The sequence below is a fragment of the Accipiter gentilis genome, chromosome 14 (genome assembly GCF_929443795.1).
Source record: "Accipiter gentilis chromosome 14, bAccGen1.1, whole genome shotgun sequence".
NCBI classification, from domain to species: Eukaryota; Metazoa; Chordata; class Aves; order Accipitriformes; family Accipitridae; genus Astur; species Astur gentilis.
Genome location: NC_064893.1, coordinates 17,361,039 through 17,383,615, shown reverse-complemented (window position 1 = coordinate 17,383,615; position 22,577 = coordinate 17,361,039). Strand labels below are relative to the sequence as shown.

The window sequence follows — 22,577 nt, the reverse complement described above, 5'->3', positions numbered from 1 at the left end:
GAGCATGATGTCATATGGTCTGGAATATGCCGTGGGTCAGTTGGGGTCAGCTGTACTGGCTGTATCCCCTCCCAATTTCTTGTGCACCGCAGCCTCTTCGCTGGTGGGGTGGGGTGAGAGGCAGAAAATGCTTTGTCTCTGTGTAAGCACTGCTCAGCAATAACAAAAATATCCCTGCATGATCAACACTGTTTTCAGCACAGTGTTTTCCAAAACACAGCCCCATACTGAATACAATGGCGTTACTGTTTCTTTGCCTGATTGTTTGCTGATCAGTGGTGGATGGGGGGGTCTGTATGTTGCAAAATGTGTGAGAAATTGCTTTTGGATGGCCTTGCAGTTTCTGGACCATCCCAGACAAGCCCCCACTGAAGAAGATAAGGACTTTAGCCCTTTTAAGTAACTTAGTTTAGAAGTATCCATGTGAATTATGTCAAAATGTAAGCATGGATAATAGAAGCACTAATGAGCATTCTTTAGCATAAGATGTATCAAACATGCAGAAGATCACACTGTGCAGAATCATCCGAGAAGGGTCAAGTAGTGGACAAGTGAGGAAGACTGTGGAAGATCACCAGAGGACTCCTGAAGACCACCAGAGACCTTCAATGCACCTACGTAAAGGACATTTGCATATGCTAATAGTTTCTTGGAAAACTAATGAATATGTACAACATTTCTCGGAAATCTAGTGAATATGTATGTAGAACATGTACTTAACCTGCACAATTAGGCCCGACAGTGTGCACGATAGGTGGAGCGATCCCCCGTTTTGTGTGGCAAGGTTTTGGTAGCGAGGGGGGTTACAGGGGTGGCTTCTGTAAGAAGCTGCTGGAAGCTTCCCCGGCTTTAAGACGGACCCGCCGCCAGCCAAGGCCGAGCCAATCAGTGATAGTGGTAACGCCTCTGTGATAACATTTTTAAGAAGGAAAAAAAGTTGGGACGGGGAGAAACAGCCGCCAGAGTGAGGAGTGAGAACATGTAAGAGAAACAAGCCTGTGGACACCAAGGTCAGTGAAGAAGGAGGGGGAGGAGATGCTCCAGGCACCAGAGCAGAGATTCCCCTGCAGCCCGTGGTGAAGACCCTAGTGAGGCAGGCTGTCCCCCTGCAGTCCAGGGAGGTACACGGTGGAGCAGATCTCCACCTGCAGCCCGTGGAGGACCCCACGCCAGAGCAGATGAGTTCCCAAAGGAGGCTGTGACCCCGTGGGAACCCCGCGCTGGAGCAGGTTCCTGGCAGGACCTGCGGATCTGTGGAGAGAGGAGCCCACGGAGCAGGTTTTCTGGCAGGACTTGGGACCCCATGGGGGACCCATGCTGGAGCAGTGTGCTCCTGAAGGACTGCACACCGTGGAAAGGACCCATCCTGGAGCAGTTTGTGAAGAACTGCAGCCCGTGGGAATGGCCCACGTTGGAGGAGTTCGTGGAGGACTGTCTCCCGTGGGTGGGACCCCACGCTGGAGCAGTGTAAGAGTGTGATGAGCCCTCGCCCTGAGGAGGTGAAGCGGCAGAAAATAACGTGTGATGACCGTAAACCCCATCCCTGTCCCCCTGTGCCGCTGAGGGGGCTTGGTGGTGAAATCCGGGAGTGAAGTTGTGCCCGGGAAGAAGGGAGGGGTGGTGGGAAGGTGTTCTGAGATTTCATTTTATTTCTCATCACCTTACTCTGGTTGATTTGTAATAAATTGAGTTAATTTTCCCAAATTGAGTCTGTTTTGCCCGTGACAGTAATTAGTGCATGATCTCTCCTGTCCTTATCTCGACCCGCAAGCTTTTTTGTTATATTTTTCTCTCCCCTGTCCAGCTGAGGATGGGGGAGTGATAGAGCGGCTTTGGTGGGCACCTGGCGTTCAGCCAGGGTCAACCCATCACAGCACTGCAATAAAGAATGCCTGCTTTCTAAAACTCCAAAATCAAGTCTTAGAGAGTTTCTTCGACCAGCTTTTTCGGTATCAATACTAGCTACTTTGAAGAAAATTAACTCTACCCCAGCCAAAACCAGCACAGCAGGTTTCTTGGAGGGATCTGTGATCCGCCTTGTTTTTCACTGCAAACACCAGCAGGATGCATTCAACCCCACGCCACATTGGGGGGAGGGAGACTGGAGAAGTGGCATTTTACCGTACACAGGAGTGCTGATCCATGGGAGGGAACAACATTAGCTGCCATCCCAGCAACATGAGTGCCCAGAGTAAAAAGCTGTGGTTCGGGTTGAGAGCAGGACTTGCAATAAAGCAAATGCACAGATAGAAGCAATAAATTCTTTTAAACTCTAATCTAAATTCTCTTACCCATCTCAGTTTCCCTGCCATTACTGTTTGCACTTCTACTTGGTACTTGTACTTGCAATCTTTCAGTACACAAGTAGCTGAAGCAATTTATTACTGATCCAAACCAAGACTGCCAGCCTCCAAGCAGGGACTAAAAGCAGCAAGTGTATGTGCCAGACAGACTCTGTAGTGAGCAACATTCTCACCTGATCGCAGAGAGCAACATGGGAGGGGGTTCCTCTCTGGCTGGGTTATCAGCTGCAGCCAGCCTGCAAGGCTGGAGCCTGAGGACAGCTTCTCCTCCTGGTGATGTGAGGAGTGACATCTCATTCATGCTAAAGTCTACCATCACATAGCTAAAGTTGTGAAAATGATTTGACTTCACTCAGTGAAAGACTTCTCCAAACTGCAACTATATCTGTCCACCTAACTCTAGTAAACATTGCATTCTGGTTTACACTATATGAAAGCACTGACTTTCCAGAGTTACATAAAATAGAGCCAGTGAAACTCTGAAAATGGAGAGTCTCTGCTACGGATGAGAGACCTTATTTCAATGCAAGTATGAATTTGCAGAAAGTCCAGAGTCGGTCCCTGGGCCACTTTCCCAGGTGTCCAGGTTTCAGCTGGGATAGAGCTAACTGTCTTCCTAGTAGCTGGTACAGTGCTATGTTTTGAGTTCAGCATGCGAAGAATGTTGATAACACTGATGTTTTCAGTTGTTGCTCAGTAGTGTTTAGACTATAGTCAAGGATTTTTCAGCTTCTCATGGCCAGCCAGGGCACAAGAAGTTGGCACAGGACACAACCAAGGCACCTGACCCAAACTGGCCAACGGTGTATTCCATACCATGTGACATCCCATCTAGTTTAGGAACTGGGAAGTGGGGGGGGGGAATCGCTGCTCGGGGACTGGCGGGGTGTCGGTTGGCGGGTGGTGAGCTATTGCCCTGTGCATCATTTGTACATTCCAATCCTTTTATTACTACTGTTGTCATTTTATTAGTGTTATCATTATCATTATAGTTTCTTCTTTTCTGCTCTATTAAACCGTTCTTATCTCAACCCAGAAGTTTTACCTTTTTTCCCAATTTCCTCCCCCATCCCACTGGATGGGGGAAGTGAGTGAGCGGCTGCGTGGTACTTAGTTGCTGGCTGGAGTTAAACCACGACACCAGGCAGACTGCCTGCAGCCCTGCCTCAGCCTGGCTGGGCAGAGAGGGCAGGGAGGCCTCTGTGGCCTAGAGCTGGCCCAGCTCTGCCTCCAGCCTGCCACTGAGCTGCTTGGGCCCCTGCTCTGTCACCAACAGCCCTGCAAAGCTGCCAAGCCTCATCCCTCCTAAGAGCAATTACATGAAATATGGTAACTTCCAGAAGCTGGAACTTGGGATTTTACATAGCAAGGAAAGACAGCGGAGGAAAAGCCCCAACTCAGGCTAGCTAGAGCCCTGGCAGGCAGTCTCCTTGCCTGCACCCTCTCCTGCTCAGAAACAGGGTGCCCCGGGAGAAGCTGTACCTCTTTAGCCATGAAGCGTAGCTTTGCCAGGATCCTCCTTGTCTCCTTAACCTTCTCCTTGATGTTGGCTCGAGTCAGCCGCCGCCTCACACGGAGCCCCTGCTTTGCATACAGGATCTGAACAGAGAGTATAGCCATCATGCACCCAGCCGTGACCCAGGCATGCCACACTGGCACTCCTCACGGGGGTTCTGTGGGGAAGCACTCGTGTGCTGCTCATGTCCATCCTGCCATTGCACCCTGACCTCCACCAAGGCTCGCTCCCCAGCTGCTGAGAGCAAACCTCCATGAACCTGTCGCAAGCCATTTAGCGAAGGGTGCCAAGAACTGGAGACCACAGTAACTCACCAGCTGTGCCGATACCAGCTGGTAACAGAAGTCCATGAGCTTTTGTGTCATTTGGGGTAGGAAGATGTATAAGGAATAAACATTTCAGAAGCTGGTGGTCTAAGTCTCCAGATAGTGCCTAGGGGAGGCTTTGCAAAAGTAATAACTTGGAGCCACAGAAATATGGGAATACGAAGATGTAGGAAACTGGAAGATGGGGCTGGACTTTCATGTCCATTAGTTGATAGTGTACACACCTAAGGAGAAACTTGGTGATGAACCAAAACTACCAATGAAATCCAGAAGGAATTCAGGGTGCAAACCCAGTATGGACTGACAAGGCCAGAAACCTCATCTCTTGGGCTGGTTCTCTCTTTCAGAGGGTCTCAGACTTAGCAGGGTACCTTCACCATAACTCAGGTGACATTGTGCGGGGAGGCAGAGGGAAGGGACCTGGGACCCAGACATGCCTACATTTTACTTCCTGCTGCTGTCATTGCAGTTTGGTCAGCCTTTCAAAGCTTTGTAGTGTGATGGGGACTAACTACAGCCGTGGTGTGCTGGAGGGTATGTAACTGTGCTCGCATTCAGCTAGCTGGCCTTGTCTGCAGGATTATGAGTGCCTAGATGTTGCCCTCTCCAGGAACTGGATGGCTGTTGTAGATCTGCTGGATGGGTACCCAGCCTATGGACTGAATTTTCAGGGGCAGTGGGTCTCAGTGAGCTCCCCCAAAACTGCCTGCAGGAATAGCCTGCACCAAAAGGCCTCCAGCAACCTACTGAGCAGCACCATGCATGTGCTTAGCCACACATGCCCCACAGGAGAGTAAGGATGGCATCAGGGCACAGCATCTGCATAAAACTGGAAGCAGCCATGGCCAGTCCCTGCCTCTGTTCCCTTGCTGGAAGCTGTGTTGTTCTAAGCAGAAGTGGGAGATGCTGCAGTAAAAGCCTATGACTGATACCATGAGTCTTAGCCCCAAGCTTCCTTTTTAGCATCAATTCTGGTCCTCCAGAAGCATCCCCCAGAGCAGGGATCACACAGGCTCCCACGACCACCACCAAGCCCCATAGCTTACGATGTTGCGCATCAGGTATTTCATCCGACATCTGTCAAGGTTGTTTGGATGCGCCATTGTTTTTCTCTCTGCGCTGAGTGAATATTGCCTGCAATGAGAAAAGCAGCACAGGCTCTGCATCCCCTCCACCCAGCAGGCAGAGCACAGCTCACACAGCAGGGGCACAAGCTCCAAATCCCTGGTTCTAATCCAGATGCATCAGAACACCCCCCTCTCTGCAATGCCCTCTCTTCTGCAAGCTTTTTGATTCAGAAGGTACACTGGGGATTGCTCAGCACCTGATGCTCCCTCTCTACTGTTGCCATCACAAGGCTGGGGACTGAAGCATGTATTGGACCCCACCAGGCAGTCACAGTGATTGAAACACTAGTCTCTTGTCTGTGTGACCAAAGAGAGTGAAGGAAATGTTCTAACATTTAGGAAAAAACCCGGAGTCTAGGAACATGGAGGCTGCAGTCTCTGACCCCTGTGCTTCCCAGGACTGGGGTCCTCCTCTCCAAGCTTGAAGAGCTACAGGGTCCTTTCTCCAGGTCATCCTGGTTTCCTTCCGGTCATCTCCCTCAAGAGGACAAGAGAGCAGGCTGTGCACAGCCCAGGCAGAACATGACATGACCTCCTAACCTGAAAAGAAACCTTAGGAAATCAGGGACATGCTAACCTGCATCCAGCTACAAATTCCTCCAGCACCTCTCTGAGCCGCTCTTCTGCTTTAGCCTTTGACCTTCTCACAAGCTTCTCCACATCATCCAGCCCCTGCTCCTGTGGGGAAAGTACAATGTTCAGGGAGCTTGTGTCTGGCTGTGAGGTCAGAGTAAAAAATTGCAAGGATGCATTTGCCACAAATGGCTTGCTCCCTTCTGCAGAGCTGTGGATCATGAGAGTGCTGCAGGCCAGTGCTGTGCTGCCTGGGACTCTCTGGAGCCTGGGGATAACCCTAACCCTGTTTTTTACAACACCTTGTGTCTCAGTCCTTGAACAGCCACTGAAGCAAACTGGCAAGCTCTGCTTTCGGATTTCTAAGCCCAAAAGGCAAAGACAAGGCTCTGGGAAGAGATTGCACACCCCTGATAACAGCCCGAGGCTGAGAGTCTGCTTGCATCAGCATCTCCCCAGTGCTAACACAGCTCAGGACTGGCAGCAAAGGTGCTTCTTGTCACAGACATTGCTTCACTCACACCTCTAGGAGCCACCGCCAGGCTGCAGCACAGCCTGGGCAGTGGGTCTGCACTCACTGCCCTACCCCACACATCTAAAGTGCAGGTGGGCCCGAGTCCTGCGAGAGACACGGACTCACATGGGCAGTGAGGATGTTTAAGGCAAATGTTTCACAGAGCAACTGCATGTGCTACAAGGACCGTGCCACAGACAGACACTCTGAACACGCTACCAGGCGCTCTGCCAGCTTGACAATCCAGTTGGAAATGCAGAGTCTCCAGGTGTGATTCTCCCAGTAGCTCCACACGTACACACAGGGTTTCTCATGCATCATGGGCAGGCAGCTGTATGACCTAAGGGCAGCAGGCACAGGAGGTTATGGCTGCTGTTCACAAAAAGCACATGCCATGTCACAATGCAGCACACCAGCACACCCAGCACAGGGAGAAGTGTCTGGGGTCTGTCCTCCTTGCAGAGAACTGGCTGTTTTGGGCCCTGCACCATGGACATGGATGCAAGCTACTGGACCTGCCCTTTGCCATCCCAAACAAGCACACAGGGTTTCTAGCAGAGAGAGCAGTATGTGCCCAGATGAATGAGGCTGATGGCAGCATGGGATGCTGCTGAGATTTCTTGCTGCTATGGGGCTGAGTAATAGCAGGCACAGGGCTCACAGTGCAAACACAAAGACATTGCCAGGCCTGTGGGACAAACCAGGCAGCATTCCCAGAGCAAACATATAATCAGAAGAGCTTGTGTATGTGTCTCGCCTGCCCACCATAGCACAGCATGTGCTGGAGTACTCCTTTCCTTCCTCCTCACTGGAATCAAGCCCTTAGGATGCTGCTTGTTAACCAGAAAAGGGACTGCTGTTATTGATGGGTCACAGTTTCCCTAGGACCTTGTTCTTGGCCATCTGCACACATCAAGCAGACACCATAGGGCCTGTAGGGCTAATGGGCAACAGCAGCCAGTTAGGCCATGGCAAGCTGCAGGGTTGCAAAGAGGGAGAAACACCTGCACAGCACTTGCACTGCTGAGCAGACCTCTAATAACATCCGGAACAACCAACCTGGGAAGCTGGGGCAGGACCCTGGCAGGTGGGAAAGAAGGACAAAGAAGACTCACCTGTCATACTCCATGGGCTCTGGTCTCTGGCTCTTCGTCACTGACTTGTTCAGTGCTGCTGAAGCTGGGGCCAGGACTTCAACATCCAGCTCACCATCTGAACCAGGGTCCAGCAAAGGCTGCTTTTCTTCTTTCACTTCTCCCTTTTCCACTTTTCTCCCTACTTTGGTCACTACCTCTTCAGCTTTGCCATAGTTTCCTTGAAATTAAGCATTAAACAATAAACAGATAAGTAGGATCACTGTTAAACAAGTCATTTTATTAGTTTTCGCTAGCTTGCAAAATCAAAGTGCAATCATCCTGCCAAGAGAAGCACGTGGGCATGCACTGCTTTCAGAACTAGCAGTTTAGTAGCATCCGACCATCAGAGTATCACATGGACAACCAAGACACCTGAAAGGGAGCTGGACAATTGCAAGGAAGTCCTTGTATATGCCTTCAAGTTCCACCAGCTCCACCAAGTGCCTACTAACTGCCATCTACACCCCTATACTGGGATCAACAGAAGTCACTCAGGAAGACTTCTTAGCATCAAGCATCTCCACCCATCCAGCTTAGCAGGTGGGGGCTTGGACCCGCTGTCCTACCATTGTTTTGCCATCACCTGCTGTCACAGCCCCTCAGCACCACATGGCCAACCCTAGTGTCGTGGTTTAACCCCAGCCAGCAACTAAGAACCACACAGCCACTCACTCACTCCCCCCACCACCCAGTGGGATGGGGGAGAAAATCAGGAAAAGAAGTAAAACTCGTGGGTTGAGATAAGAACGGTTTAATAGAAAAGAAGAAACTAATAATGATTATGATAACACTAATAAAATGACAACAGCAACAATAAAAGGATGGGACTGTACAAATGATGCGCAGTGCAATAGCTCACCACCCACCAATTGACACCCAGCTACTCCCTGAGCAGCGATCCCCCGCCCCCACTCCCCCCAGTTTAGACACTAGATGTGGTGTCACATGGTATGGAATACCTTGTTGGCCAGTTTGGGTCAGGTGCCCTGGCTCTGTCCTGTGCCAACTTCTTGTGCCCCTCTAGCTTTCTCACTGGCTGGGCATGAGAAGCTGAAAAATCCTTGACTTTAGACTAAACACTACTTAGCAACAACTGAAAACATCAGTGTTATCAACATTCTTGGCATACTGAACTCAAAACAGCACCGTACCAGCTACCAGGAAGACAATTAACTCTATCCCAGCTGAAACCAGGACACCCAGTATCCCACCTTTTCCTCCTTGGCTTCCCTTTCTTGCTCCCAAACCCTTCTACCTCTTCTCACCCCTACTTCCCAGGAGAGCTTCAACCACTCTTACCAAACGGGCAGTTCATACAAATACTGCAAATCTCCAATCCCATAGGAGAGTATCCAAACTTTTAAGGTAATTAAAGCACTGTGCACACTCCCTGGCCTCATCTCCCATCCTTCCTGAGTTCCTGTTTTGGAGGCACAAGCTGTGCAATGGCTGGCACCTTAGGACCACAGTGCTGACTAGGGCTGTCAGAGGGAGATTCGCACTGTTCCCATAGTTTCTAGACATGGGGCCCTGGGGAATACCCACCTATAGAGACTTCAAAGCTGACAGGCTTGGAGCTGAGAGAGGAGTCCATCATAGTAGCTTCAAAGAAGGCAGCGAAGAGGAGGAATTCCTCCTTCTTCCCCAACGCGTTCTGAGCAAGGAGAAAAAAATCAGCCTGAGAGCTTCATGTGCCAAAACACTGCCTCAGCAGAAATTTGGAGAGCACCAGGGTATGGCCAGTGCGTGCCAACCCTCCCAAGGGACATCAGTGGGGTGCTGCTGAGGTCACCACCACTGGGCTGCCAGACATGGGACAAGTTTTCTTGGAAATCCCAGGGGGTTGGTACAGAGCCATGGCTTTGGCTGATGCTTGTGTGAAGCCACTGAGCAGGTTTATAGGCTACAGGATGGCTACCATAGCAACACAGCTGCATCTTGCCTGCCTTTCCCAGGCCAAGAGACCCAGAGCCAGATAACAGCTCCAGGGGAGAAAAAGTACATGCTCAAAGGAAAGCCCTGGGAATAACACCCACATGAGAGTCCTCCCTGTGCAAGGAAGGCAGTGCATGTGGGGATGCTCCAGCCTTACTGTGGGAGACAGTTTTAGGGCTGCAGGCATGGCCTCGGTCCTTGCAGAGGCTCAGAGAGCCCTGCATGGCCCAGAAATGGGCAGGCTGCATTTGCTCCAGCACTGTTACACCAGCAAGTGATCTCACTGCCTCTTCCCCATGAGGTCTGTGCATGTCACGGGCCAACATGGGTCAACCATGTCAGCATGGCAGGACTCACCTTGGGGAGTGGGTGAAGCTCTTCCACCTCCACAGTGACTTCCCCAGGCTGCTCAGCCTCCCGAAAGCCTTCAGCCTCCTCCTCGCCCTGCAGCTGGCTCAGTTCTTTGGCTTTCTCCTTGGATTTCTTACTTTTCTTCTTCAGTTTCAGCTTGCTTAGGGGACCTTTTGTCTTGTCCCCAAGCTTCCTCTCTGCCACGCTGGGGCTGCTGAAGATCTCCACCGTAATGGCCATGAGGATGCGCCCACGGTAGAAGATCCCCTCACCCATGCCCTCGTTGAGCTCCTTGTGGATGTCCCGCAGAGCCGAGTTCTGGGGGGACCCATACAGGTTCACCCAGGCTGGGCCAAACATGGGGTTAAAGCCTGCATTGACAGGGACAGGGTCTAATTACACCACAGAGTACTGCTGCAGAGACCTTCCCCCAAGAAGACAGCCTAGGACACAGGGATGTGAGTGTGCTTTGGCCACTCCTGCTTCCCACCTCCAGGAGACCATCATGGCCGAGCAGAGGGTGCATGGCATGGGAATGCCCAGGACGCCCTGCCCCAGGGGCAGCCATGCCAGGCCTCACCATTCCTGCCAGGGTCCGAGATCTGCTGCAGATCAATGTAGTGTGTAGCGATGGCCACATCACCAACATTGGCATCATCCAGCACCTGGACTTTTATTTTCCTGGCCAGAGGCGGGAACATCTCAATGAAGCTGATCTGCTCGTTCCACTCGGGCTCAGTGGTGTTGGTCTCCACCGATGTTTCCCCCTGGGAAGGAGAAGTTATGAAAGCCACGCAGTCCCAGCTGGTGGCCAGAGCAAGGAATGCCGCAGTCCCTCTCTGGGAATGGCATGTCCTCCTGTCCCACCTGCAGACAGTGTGGGTCAGGCTCTGGAGGTGGTAGTGTCTCCACTCCTGCCCCGTCCCAGCAACTGGAATCTATGATTCATCAAGTGGGGCTGTCCTAAGGCCCTGGTCATGTCCTGCATGCCCAAGGGAAACACTGGAAGCAAGCGGGCAGCACCACCAGACGCAGAGGTGTCACAGGGTCCCCTGGGAGCGCACCAAGGCTGCCCAGGGACTGCTTCTCATCTTAATGGATACCACAGGACCAGAAATCCTCGCCTTGGGTGCAAGAAAAGGGCCATTAGCTCAGTACACTCTCCCGAGGGTGTCAGGTTGAGTCCAGCTTGCCACAGAGGACTTCTACTCCAGGATTTATTTGACCCTCTCCCTATGTTTATGGATATGAAATCTTTACCTTTCCAGCCAGTAGCTCAGCTAGTGGCTGTGCTCAGGGCTGGGGCTGTCCCTGCACAGCTCTCTGCAGAGACAGAGGTCCCATAAAAGCCTCATCCAGACACGGTGCATCCATGGCTACACAGCTCAGGCCACTGCCAAAGACAGCAAGACTTGGGCTCTCCCGGCCTGTCTCCAGCGGGATTGCTGTGTCCCATGGAGGCTCCTGGCAGCATCAGCCCAGCACAGCCAAAGGAGGATCAGCCTGACCCCCATGCAGACCCCCCGGCAGACTCACCTGCTGCCCACAGAATGAGACCTGCACGTATGGGTCGATAAAGACTTTTTTCTCCCCTATGATCTTGGAGAAACCACCCATGATGCCCGCGCTCATGCTGGGCAGGCCCTCGGCATGATACAGCTTAACGCAGACCCTGGCCCAGGGTCTCTCTGCAGGGACTCTCTTAGGCAGCAGCAGGTTTCTGAAAGACAAATTCATGTTCTGGCTGTCTCTTGGAGCCCAGGAAACGCGATAGTGGGAAATGCCTAGACTGGCAGGAGGTTTGGATCCTGCCCCACCACAGGCCTCTTTCCCAGGTTCCTTCCCCATCAGAAGAGGGAAAAATGGGGCAAAAAAGGTGGTGTGAAGAGAGACATGACATTTTTCCCCAGGGCCATGCAAGACCACACTGCACCTACCTTTCAATGTCCTCAGCCTGGCTGCTGGAGGACGTGGGAAGGGAGCCCACAGCATCCCCACGTGCAGTGACGGAGATGTTGCACTTCACAAAGCCTTTCACACCTGCCTGGGTATCCGTGGGGTCACTGATAACAGCCCATTTCTGGAAAAACCTGTGATCTGAGAGGGAAGGGAAGGAGTTCCATGTGGAGAGACCACAGTACCATTTCACATCCCAACTACATCTGCACAAAGTTTGCCCTGACCCTGCCTCTGAAGGTGCAGGAGTTGTCACCAGCCCTCAGACAGCCAGGAGAAGAAGCAACTGATGGTCTCATGAACTAAGTGCTTTAAAGAGAGGGGCCTCACCAGGCCCAGCAGAGCATGAAGGAAACATGAATTTCAAACAAAGGCAGGGTCAGGGAGCAGATATGCAGGGCAGTTGGTCATACCTGGCTGGCTGTACACCGTCAAAACATCCATCTTGAACGTTCCTATGCATGTTCCCAGGAATGGTACCTTCTTTGAGTGAAAAACCTGCAGACAGCACAAATCCCCCTGAGCACAAAGAGGTGTGAGCAGCCAGGTGACACATCCAGACATCACTGAGGACAAGACTGCTAAGAGGTGCCCATTCCAATGCACAGCTCAGGCGGCAGTTGCAAGATCCTCATGCATACTGACCGATCTGAGTTAGCCCTGGGAAAAAACCATTTCCGCCCAACCATTTCCACAAAGCCCACCAGCCCATAGCCTTCAGTCAAACCTGGGCCAAGGCAAATTCATGTGCAACCTATTCAGCTTCTTCTGCCAGCCTTAGATAAGCCAAACCCCTACGACGGACCAAGGGCACACCTGCTTTCCCACAGGGAGTCCTATGTCCATATCCTGCTGGGTCAGGGCAGAGGCATGCCCCCACCAGGCTAGTGTCTCCCAAAATCTGAGTCTTGCTTGGTGCTTGCTGAACCCACACCAGCACAAGAGATGTGCAGCCTTTCATAGGGAAAGCGCTGGAGATCGTGTGGCAAAGGAGGTGCTGGCTGGGTTTAGCCATCTTCAGAAAAGCCCCATGCCTTGGAGAAGTCCCTGCACTTTGGGCCAGGGGATTTCTGAAGACTGCTTTCTGCCTGCCTGGGCTTTTCTACAAGCACAAATAACTGCTGAGCTCCCCTCACACCAGTCATTCGCCTCCACGACCTGCAGGATGAGGCTCCAGGGTAAGGCGCAGCAGAGAACCACCCCCAAAACAGTGGGGTAGCAAGGCAACAGGCAAGAAACTGCCCCAGAGGCCCCACTTCAGTCACTGGATGCAGACAAAACCTCACATGGAGGAGGTGGGAAGGTAGCACTGCCAAGCACTGGCTCAAAGCAGAGCTGGGTCTCTGCCCCACTGCAGCCACAGGAGCGGCCTTTGGTCTCTCTGCGGGGCAGACACCTATGGCTGGAGAACCTGGCTGGTACCAGTACCTTTGCTTTGCCCATCACTCCTAGCATCTACACACAGAAGCGTCAAGCTGTATCAGTTACTGACGAAGGATAAAGAGAAGGACATACCGAGATCTCTATGAGCCTGTGGAATAAAACGTCCCTTGGCTCGTGGAATTCAAACAAAAAATACTGAAAAGAGAAAAGCACAACAGCTGAGCTGCAGGGTCCCAACGTGGCCCCACAAGCACCTCTGCTTGAGAGCAGCTACATCCTGAGCATCCCCTGCAAGGATGGCCCCAGCCAATTGGGACACCGGTAGGGCAATGACAGAGCCTCTGTCCATATCACATACTTCATTGTAGAAGGGGCAGTTTGTTGACTTCTGTGTTGCCGTGTGCCTCTTCTCCTCTCCAACCTTGACTACCACAAAGGGGTTAATGTTCACCCCCACCAGCTTCTGTGCTTCAATGATATTAATTCCAACCTAAGAAAACAAAGGGGAAAACCTTTGGATCAGCACTGTCCTCATTTCCAGCTCCATCTTGAGCTTATTTCAGCAATACAAGTAAGCACACATGCAGGGCCCTCTCACCACAGGGGTGGACGCTCAGGACTGGCAAGAGCGTGGCTGCTGAAATCTGCTATGGCCAGGACAAACCAAAACGGTATTCAAGGTATTTCTTTCAGACAAGCAAGGAAATGAAGTGTTAAATCTCCAGCACCTTTGACAAGAGTGGCCTCCCCAGTGGCACTGACCCCACTCAGTTCCTGATCCCAAGGGGATGCAGACCCACTGCTCCCACATGGTGGGGTCCACAGAACATCTTGGAGAAGATGCTCTTTGTATCTGCTGTCAATACTTCTCTTTGAATCCTACTGAGATGGACACCATTGGAAAGACTGGAATGTGGCTGTCTCATTTGCTGCGACTGGTTTCGAATCCAAAATATGGAAGAAATGTTCTCACATTTGCTCCCAGTACAAGCAACAATACAGTTGTTAAGGTGAAGAATAAAAGCTTCAAGAAAAGGATGGTAGAAAATTTGACCCCCACAAAAGCTTCCTGCTTGGTTAATAGGACCCAGCCCTGAAAAGCAGGAGACCCAAATGTGAGTCGATGTTTACTTAGAACCAGGGAAGGATTTAAATCCATAGCCAGGCTGGGAGACCTGCCCTGAAATCTGCAAGGCAAAAAATGGGACTGAACTCCATTTCCAAACTTCACAGTGGTTTCAAATAAACCTGATGTCAGAGCACCAGCCAGAGCCACAGCTTCATACCAGCCTCCCGGCATCTCCAAAAAAGCCCCTGTGGCAGCGCTCCACCTCCAGCCGTGTCCCACAGATGTCTGTGGGGACCCAGGCAAGGCCCTGGGGAAGCTGGCAGGCACCAGCCCTGTCTGGGTGCTCTCCAAAGCTTGGCTCAGGCAGTGTTTTGCAGTGGCACATGTGGCTGTCAGGCTGATTTCCTTCTCCTGTACATCCATAGCTAACTACATGGCCCAAAAGGAAATTCCGCTCTGGGCTGGCTGATGTTGGAGCCAGCACTCATGGATGCAGTCCGTTCAGGGAATCTCACACCTTGCCCAGGGAAGCCACACAAAGCAAGAAGGTGTCTTCATGCTAGAGGCTTCGCTGGGGTATGAGTCAATTGGAGAAGCCCAGGCCCGCAGCAAGGCAGTAAGGGACTGACTGTGGGGCCAGAGGCAGCTGCAGGGACGCGTACCCAACGCTGCAGTACCTGGAAGCTCTGCGGGGTTGGGGTGGCAAAGAGGTCCCACGTGGAGCAAAGTCTGGAGCGGCTGCACAGAAAAACAACCTGGGTGAGCAGGTTTCTTCTTCTACGTGGACCTGAGCAAGCCCCCACCAAAGGAAGCAACGGAAACCCTGGCAAATAATGGCCCCTTGCCCTGGGAATGAGCAAATCCCCAACAGTCCCTGTTTGGGGCAATTGAAGACTGAAAGTTTCTGACATTCTGCAGAAGCAGAATGCCAAGAGATGCAGGAATCCCCCACAAGCTGGCACTTTCCACCCCAGGGCCCAAGAGAGAAGAGCACACCATGGATACCTCTTCACAGGGCTAAAGACAATGCCCGAGACCTCCATCTCAGACACATCGTAGAAATCTTCTTCTTCCTCTTCATCATCAGTCTCCAGGCCTTTTGCCAGCTTCCTGCCCAGCGCAGCGGCCCTCCTGTCCAATTCACTCGCTCTCGACGCCTCGGCTGCCCTGCAAACCCCCCACCACATCACATGCCGCATCATCAGCCCTGATGAGCGGGTTGTGCACTCCCCTTCACCCAGGCAGGTGACCTGATACACTCAAGTAGGGCTACTTACTCCACCTCCTCAAATCCAGGATTGCGGATGATTAACTCCGAACTGTAAGAAAAAGAGATGCTTTGTTGAAAAAACAAGTGTGTTGTGGCTGTTCAGTGATGCATTTAAGTAACAGCGCCACAGCCATGCTCCTGCTTGGCACTTGGCAGGGACACAAGCATCCTCCTAAGTGATGCTTTTCCACTGTCCACACTGTGTGCCTGCTGCTTTGCCTCCGGCACTCCAGAAGTGACACTCCCCAGACCTTGCTGCTGCCTGTCATCCTGTTCAACCAGACACCCACATCTCCTCTGGCTTTGGGCACCACCTGCATGCAGGGTGCCTGGGGTTGCTACAGTCCAAAGCCACGCTCTCTGCAACTTTGCAACCACAAAGTCTTGCTCCCATCAACCAGGAAGGCTGCAGAAATGCTCTTGAGTTTGAAAGGACTCCCAGGGTGTGGTGGGATGTTGCAGTCACGGGCTCTTTGTGAAGACAAGGTATTTTCTTTCCAAGACCCCTGCTTACTTATTGCTGCTGTAGAGCAGAGATGCATCAGTCTAGCCAGAGATGGAGAGTAAATGAGGCTAGATGGCATCCCAAAGGCTGCCACTGGCAAAGGCAGCTGTACAAGCTGCCTGGAAATTTGTTCCTCCCAGGATTTCAATACCTGTCTTTCATCTGATAGACAAAGTCCTCTTCAACCCAGGTCCCAGCTGAGCCATCTGGAGGCTGGTAACGCAAATCCAACTCAATGTAGATCTACAAACAGAAAATGAAGCTGCCTGAGAGCTTGGCAGCCACAAAACAACTGCAGAATTGCCACAGAAAAGGGGAATGGGGAGTGTGGAAGGAAAAAAAGAAGTGAGATGCTGGGAGAATGAAGGCAGTCACAACCCCACAAGAGGCCTATTTATACCAGACTCTCCTTGTCTGCCTCCATCAACAAGCTAGAGTTAACCAAGTTCCCTCCCCTACAGCTTCCCAAACTCCAGGATTCACTGAATAAAAGCTGGCTCCAGTTTTCAAATCTAAAGCATACCACAGAGAGGCCCCCTGGGAGCTGTCTTGATTCACTTTTGACAAGGAAAGTGGGGAGAGCCCTACAGCAGAGCAAACTAATGTGCAGGGGTTTGGAGCAGTCTCTCTGTGGGAGGCATGAGACAGCTGGCAGAGCATCCCCAGGCATGACAGCTTGGTTTAAAACATCACAGGAGCCATAAAGACACCCAGAGTCTGCATCACAAGAAACATCAACTTAGCGTTAGTGATGTAGAAGGACAGCCAGAGAAGTACGGGGCACGTTGGTATTGGGACAGACAGCACAGGTCTGAAAACACTTGGTCTGCACATGACCAGCCTAATCTCAAACCAACACAAAAGCACAAGAATTTCCCAGTAGAGGCCAAAATCACAGCCATGGAGATCACTTCTCACTAGGCTGAAGGGGATGTACAAGCTGGGTTCATAGCTCAGTCCCTGGAAAACACATGTTCCTGGGAGGAGAAATACAGCCCAAGAAAGCAGTAGTACAGTGGCTAGGAAAGGCAGGAGCAAAGGCTGGATGAATGCAGAAGCCTGAGATAAAGCTGGGTGAATAGCCAAAGCGCTGAAAAAAACTCCTTCAAACCACCAGGAGAAAAAAGGGTGCAAATAACCCAAGTCCCAGAGAAGAACAGGACTTGGAATAGCAGGAAGTGCTTTGACCCCACTTTGCTAAAGGAGCAGCAGTTGAAACAGCCTCTCTCCCTTGGGGATGTGTCTCTTCCTAGCTGAGCTGAGGGAGAGGATCTTAGGCTGCTCTTGGATGGACATTCAGTCTTGCCTGCCCTCTTTCTGTCCCCCACAGTCCTTGTGCAGACAGGGCTGCACAATCAGAAACTAACCTGGCAAAAACAAATGCAGTCGGGTTTTGGTTGGAGCGGCTCATCAGCATGAGCGCTACTGTTAGCACAAGGGAAGAGGCAGCCAGGGGCAAAGAGTTGGGCTGCAGAGCAGCTCTGACCTCACAGTGGTATAAGTGCCCCTAGGTCGGTCCCCTCAAGCCATCAACAGCATGGAGTGCTGCCAAAGGGTTGGTCTAATCCCTGTCCCTTTGCTGGCATGAACGTTTATGCGGTGAGATGCATCGGCTTAAAAGTCATCCTGGAAATGCTCAGTTTCCACCTGGACGTGTTCCCTGATCCAGCCAGCTCAGCAACACAGGAAAGCTGTGCCTGTGCCACTCAGGCTCATGGTCTAGTGGCCACAGAGCTGCATCCCACATGCCACCATGGGGGTGAGTCACGTTGCCTGTGGGAAGGGCAAACAGGGGTGCAGCACATCACAGGGCCGCCCACCTCCGCCTACCCTCCTCCCAGCCCTGCTCACAGCCCTGGCACTGAGCCATGGTTGTCCAGCACTTGCTGAACTGTGCCTGCACACCCAGCTGGCAGGAAACGACTCATTTTTGGGTTGCGTTCATTTTCCACCAGCACAAAGGGCCCAGGTAAGCCCCAGCACTGGGGCGGGAGGGGAGTGAGACCCACGGCGCAGAGCAGAGGGACAGGCAGGTGTCAGAGCCACTCACGCTGCCCCAGACCATCATTAAGCGATCTGGTCAGCGTTGGTATTTAACCCAAAAGCTCACCAGGGGTCCTGAGGCACCAAGCCACCTTCAGCCTCACTCTGTCAACTCCCCCCTGCTTTGCACTCTGCAGCAGCCCACATGCCGTGTGGTGCAGGATGCAGATGAAATGCCACCCCCTACATCCATTGCCCAGACCTGGGGAGGTTTTACTAAGCCTGCCTCTGCTCATTCAGGCCCTTGGCAGGTCTCTGGGGCCCCCAGTCTACCCCACACACTTCTGGATGCTCCTAGAACCACTTAATGGGTGTGAAGTGGCTGCATCCCTGCGCAGGGATGGCACAAACACTGCAATACTCCCAGAGTCAAAGCAGCACCTTGGACTCCCCTCAGCCCCAAATCCACCTGGGAAGCACCACACAAGGTTTCCCACAAAGCCTTCCTGATTGCTGATGGCCAGGCTGCCTGTGGAGGACTTACACCAGTGACTCTCTGGTTCCTGTCAATGAGGGCCTCCCGAAGGATGAGCCTCCCAGACGTCATCAGGTGCTGAAGGCTGAGGACAAGGGTACCGAGAAGCCTGGAAGAAAACCAGAAGCTGCAGCAATAGTGTATGTAGCATCAGTGCCTACATCCTGGGGAAATAAAGCACCAGGATCTCTGCTCTCCTGCTCACAACCCCACCAAGCTGTGGTGAAGGCAGTGAACTGCTGGAGTGCTTTCCATAGGGAGTCTGGCAACTGAGATACCTAAGACACACTCAACCTGCAGCACATCATGCCCCCACTCTAGTCATGCTCTGGCAGCTGCTTGCAACCAAGGTGCCATTGATAGTTAAGGGCTTGCACAGATCCACTCTTACCAACCATGAAGCAGCTCTCCCCTTCAGCAGAGCTGGGCTTCATGGGAGCCAGCCTGTGTTTGGGCACCCAGCAGAGCTGGGGTGACTCTTCCCAGACAAAACCGGGAAGCAGAGGCTCCACACAAGGAGATGCGGAAACAGGACATAAAGCCATGGTCACAGGGATGTCTGCAGCAAGCTGGGCCAAAATTTACCTACTCCAAAGGGGCTTCTCCCTGGGGAAAGGTCACCTGGCTCCCTGCAAGTGGCAGTAACGCATGCAGGAATGCATTCAGCTGCTCCTAACCACACCTTGTGTTACTGCTGTCTGGAGCCTGTTTGTACATTAGCCTCCATCTCCCTGTGAAAGCTCTGATGGCAGCCGAGCTAAGCCCCACGTGAAGCAGAGCTTCCTACTGCCTGCTGGAATGCACCACGGGAGCGTTGCACTGCCTGCCCGGGACAAAGACAGGAGGAATCATTCCCCAGTCACCTCCATGTCAGCTGCGAGCTACTGATCTCTCGTATTCTCTCTCACCTCCCTCCTCTCTGAGACGCAGAGCCCATCTAGTCTCCTACGCTCAAGGAAGGAGTCTCTTCACTCATCCCTCTCCTCACCAGCTTTTCCAGCTCTGTGCTGCTGCCACAGAAAGACTGCACACGCAGAATTCTAGAGACCACAGATCGATACAGCTGCATAACAAATTTTTCCCTTCTGTCCCTCCACACTCTCTATTTATTTTTTATCATCCCAGTGCACTAACCAACTACTTTTAAACTGTAATGTCTTTCACCTGCCATTACTCTGCTCCCCAGCAGCAGAGTTGTGTGGATAGATGCTGTCAGTGTCAGTCCAGTCATTTCCCATTGGACTTCGTTGTTCAGCACTATCAGGTCCTGGTGATTTGTTATGTTTGTTTTATCTATTTGTCCTATAACAGTTTCTATTGACATTTCAGTCAGAAATAATTCCTCTGATCCAGCTCCCATAAGGAAAGTATCCTGTAAACAGTGACACAAAGTTCAGCCACATTTTCTGCTCTGGCTTTATCTTTAAGTATCTTGCATGTGCTGTACTCTTCTGTTTCCTCCACACCCTCTCTGGCAGGCTTGTGATGGCTTTGAAAAGGTTTCTGTTATTAGCTACTGCTACAAAGTTGCTCCTGTTGATTTTCCTTCAGTTCTTACATTTTGCTTATCAGAGCTGGCACCTTTCCCTGCATCCTCATGTTTTACATGTCCTGGAAGGACGTGCCTCTGCTCTCTTGCTTGCTCCACCACCACTACTCAATCTGTCACCCCTACCCTTGGGTTTCCCTAAAGTGTTTTACAACTGTTGGAATAGCTGTTGAGTTTACAGTATTGCACCTGTGCCACCTGGAAGCGTTTTAAATTCTGGTTGACCCTTTAAATTTAAATTGTTGTCTTTTTTAAAGATTAAACTGTACTACCACAGGCTTGGGGCTTTTCCCCACTGATAGGCATGTTGAATTTGGGTGCAGCATCGTCACGGTCACCACGTGGATCTACAGGGTGAGAGCAGGTCCCCACTCTGCTGCAAGTCCTGCCCTTGTAGCTCTGTTTTTTAGAGCCCTATTTTACCTTTGTCCCACCTGGGGGTCTGATCTGGATCCTTAGGTATTCTCTGTTACTTCTGGCACAACTAATTAATTCCCCTTATTTAACTTAATATACATAGCACTGCTGCCCCACCAGAACAACCACCTCTATCCCCCTTCTATAACTTGTATCCTGCTCGCCTGCCTTCCATCAAATTTCTAATAAACATTTTCTACTCCCGGTAGAAAATCTAAAGCCCAGTACATCTCTTCCCTCACCTCTGCCAGTCACCCCAACAAACAAAGGACCCACCTGTTACTGAAAACCTTGCTGCAGTTGTAAACCTTAATGGACAGCATTTCTCCCATGACAAGCTTCCCGTAGTGAGGCCAGCGAAAAAGCTGCAAACAAACAGAGCAGGAAGAGATGGTAATTCATTCCCAGCCACACTTTTCCCACCTTTGGTGGCTGGTTGGTCTCCTCTGCAAAGTGACTGAACCAAGGAGTGTAACAAAAAGCTGCTGGGGTGGGAAGCTACTTTCCTGCTGGCCAGGGCAGACCCTGCAGGCGGGAACGGAGGAAGGATGGAGAGGGGAGTGAGAGTCCCTCCAGCAGCACGGAGTCGCAAATCAGCTGCTAAAGAAGCCAGAGCATCATCACCCTGGAAAGAGGAGGATGCTTATGCCTGCTGAGGTCCCTGAGCTGGCAGGTTGTGGGTGAGACAAGGCACAGGAAGGTATAGAGGTACTTGGAGAGAAGAGATCATCCAGTGCAGGGAGCCACCAGGCTCAGGCACATCGCAAAGCTGCACCCCAAGGCTGCAATTTGCCTGACACCCAAACTGGCTGGCTGCCTTGCAGCTGGCAAGGACAGGTCCCTCTTGCCCCCCATCCTTCTCCTCCTTTCACCGGGTGGCACGGAGGCATCGAGACGGGACAGGAGATGAGCAATGGGAACCACCCACCAGTCTGGTACAGCTGGGCTTTTGCAGGCTTCAGGGATGTGACGGTGAAGATGGGCAATAGGAGAAATGTTTCCCAGCCCACCCCTGGTCCCTGCTCCCCCCATTACCCCTTCCTGCCCCACGATGCATCGACCGAGGCGCTGCCATGTCCCATCCCTGCCCCATGGACGACACCTGTGGAGGAGACCCGCTGCTCCTCATGCCTCACTGGTTTGCGCTCACCTCCCCAAAGACGGCCTCTGGACCACAGCGTATCATCCTCGTCTTCTGGGTGAAGCCTTGGGAAGGAGAAGGGAGGCGTGAGGTGCCGGCGGGGCAGCCTGGCCCAGCCCACCTGCCGCGGGGAAGGCAGACCCCATCCCTCCCGCCATCCCTCCCAGCGTGGCCGGGGCCCACCTCGGAAGCTGAGCTGCACCTGCCTCTCGCCATGGCCCGGCAAGCAGGAGAGCCGCCGGATGCCGACGCTGAGCGCCATGGAGCCAGCGGCGGGCAGCGCTGCCGCATTCGGCCCTGCTCCGCCTGCCGTGACTCAGCCCTGACTCGCCCGGCCGGTTCGGCCACCCGCTGCCCGCCCCGGCGCCCCACGGGCCTGGCGACCTCTGCCGAATGACACGGGGGGGGGGGGGGGGGGGGGGGGCGGGCCCGGCTGCTCTGACTCCCTCGGGCCTGGGGCACCGGGCTGGCTGCAGGGAGCGGGATGGCCCCCGCGGGGCGACCGGCCTGAGCCCCCCGGGGCCACGGCCCTGCCGGGCAGAGGAGAGCACTCGGCCACGGGGAGGCACTTCGCAGATGTCGGCCCTGGGCCCTCTAGCGGCCACACCCCGACGGCACCGTCCCTTCACAGCCTGTGGCAGCACTGATGCACAGGCCCGCTGGAGACAGTGAGGCGGGGAGCGCAGCGGCGGGTGCTCTCCTGTCCCAGGGCTGTGGAAGGAAGGAGGAAGGAAAACCCCCAGTGCGGGGGGGGGTGTCAGCTTCAGCTTCAGGGGCTTCAGCTCAGGCCTGATGCCCTGCAGGGGGGGGACAGGGGCTTCCAAAGCTGGGACTGGAGGACACGGGCCTGAGCTCTGCAGCAAGGATGGGACCCCAGCTCTGCTCTTGGCTACCTCAGCCCTGCCACTTCTCCAGCACAAAGTCACAGCTTCTGTGGTTAAAACCCTCCAAAGCAAACAGAGGGAGGGTGGGGAAGGGAAGCCAGCTA

At 52.7% G+C, this 22,577-nt stretch overlaps 1 protein-coding gene across 1 annotated transcript in view; it reads right to left on the bottom strand.

The window, feature by feature from the left end:
- Positions 1 to 21,851, bottom strand: part of LOC126045892 (fer-1-like protein 4) — a 43,207-nt gene extending 21,356 nt beyond the window's left edge. Inside the window, exons 1-21 of the mRNA XM_049817539.1 lie at positions 21,773 to 21,851; positions 21,599 to 21,654; positions 20,725 to 20,813; positions 18,492 to 18,591; positions 16,116 to 16,207; positions 15,467 to 15,508; positions 15,195 to 15,356; positions 14,867 to 14,927; positions 13,479 to 13,610; positions 13,253 to 13,315; positions 12,151 to 12,235; positions 11,719 to 11,878; positions 11,318 to 11,501; positions 10,362 to 10,548; positions 9,788 to 10,152; positions 9,041 to 9,149; positions 7,475 to 7,673; positions 6,579 to 6,699; positions 5,850 to 5,950; positions 5,192 to 5,279; positions 3,786 to 3,902 (exon numbers count right to left, since the gene is read on the bottom strand). Coding sequence (XP_049673496.1) covers positions 3,786 to 3,902; positions 5,192 to 5,279; positions 5,850 to 5,950; positions 6,579 to 6,699; positions 7,475 to 7,673; positions 9,041 to 9,149; positions 9,788 to 10,152; positions 10,362 to 10,548; positions 11,318 to 11,501; positions 11,719 to 11,878; positions 12,151 to 12,235; positions 13,253 to 13,315; positions 13,479 to 13,610; positions 14,867 to 14,927; positions 15,195 to 15,356; positions 15,467 to 15,508; positions 16,116 to 16,207; positions 18,492 to 18,591; positions 20,725 to 20,813; positions 21,599 to 21,654; positions 21,773 to 21,851 — 2,592 coding nt within the window. The remainder of the gene's footprint in view (positions 1 to 3,785; positions 3,903 to 5,191; positions 5,280 to 5,849; positions 5,951 to 6,578; positions 6,700 to 7,474; positions 7,674 to 9,040; positions 9,150 to 9,787; positions 10,153 to 10,361; positions 10,549 to 11,317; positions 11,502 to 11,718; positions 11,879 to 12,150; positions 12,236 to 13,252; positions 13,316 to 13,478; positions 13,611 to 14,866; positions 14,928 to 15,194; positions 15,357 to 15,466; positions 15,509 to 16,115; positions 16,208 to 18,491; positions 18,592 to 20,724; positions 20,814 to 21,598; positions 21,655 to 21,772) is intronic.
- Positions 21,852 to 22,577: the final 726 nt, after the last annotated feature.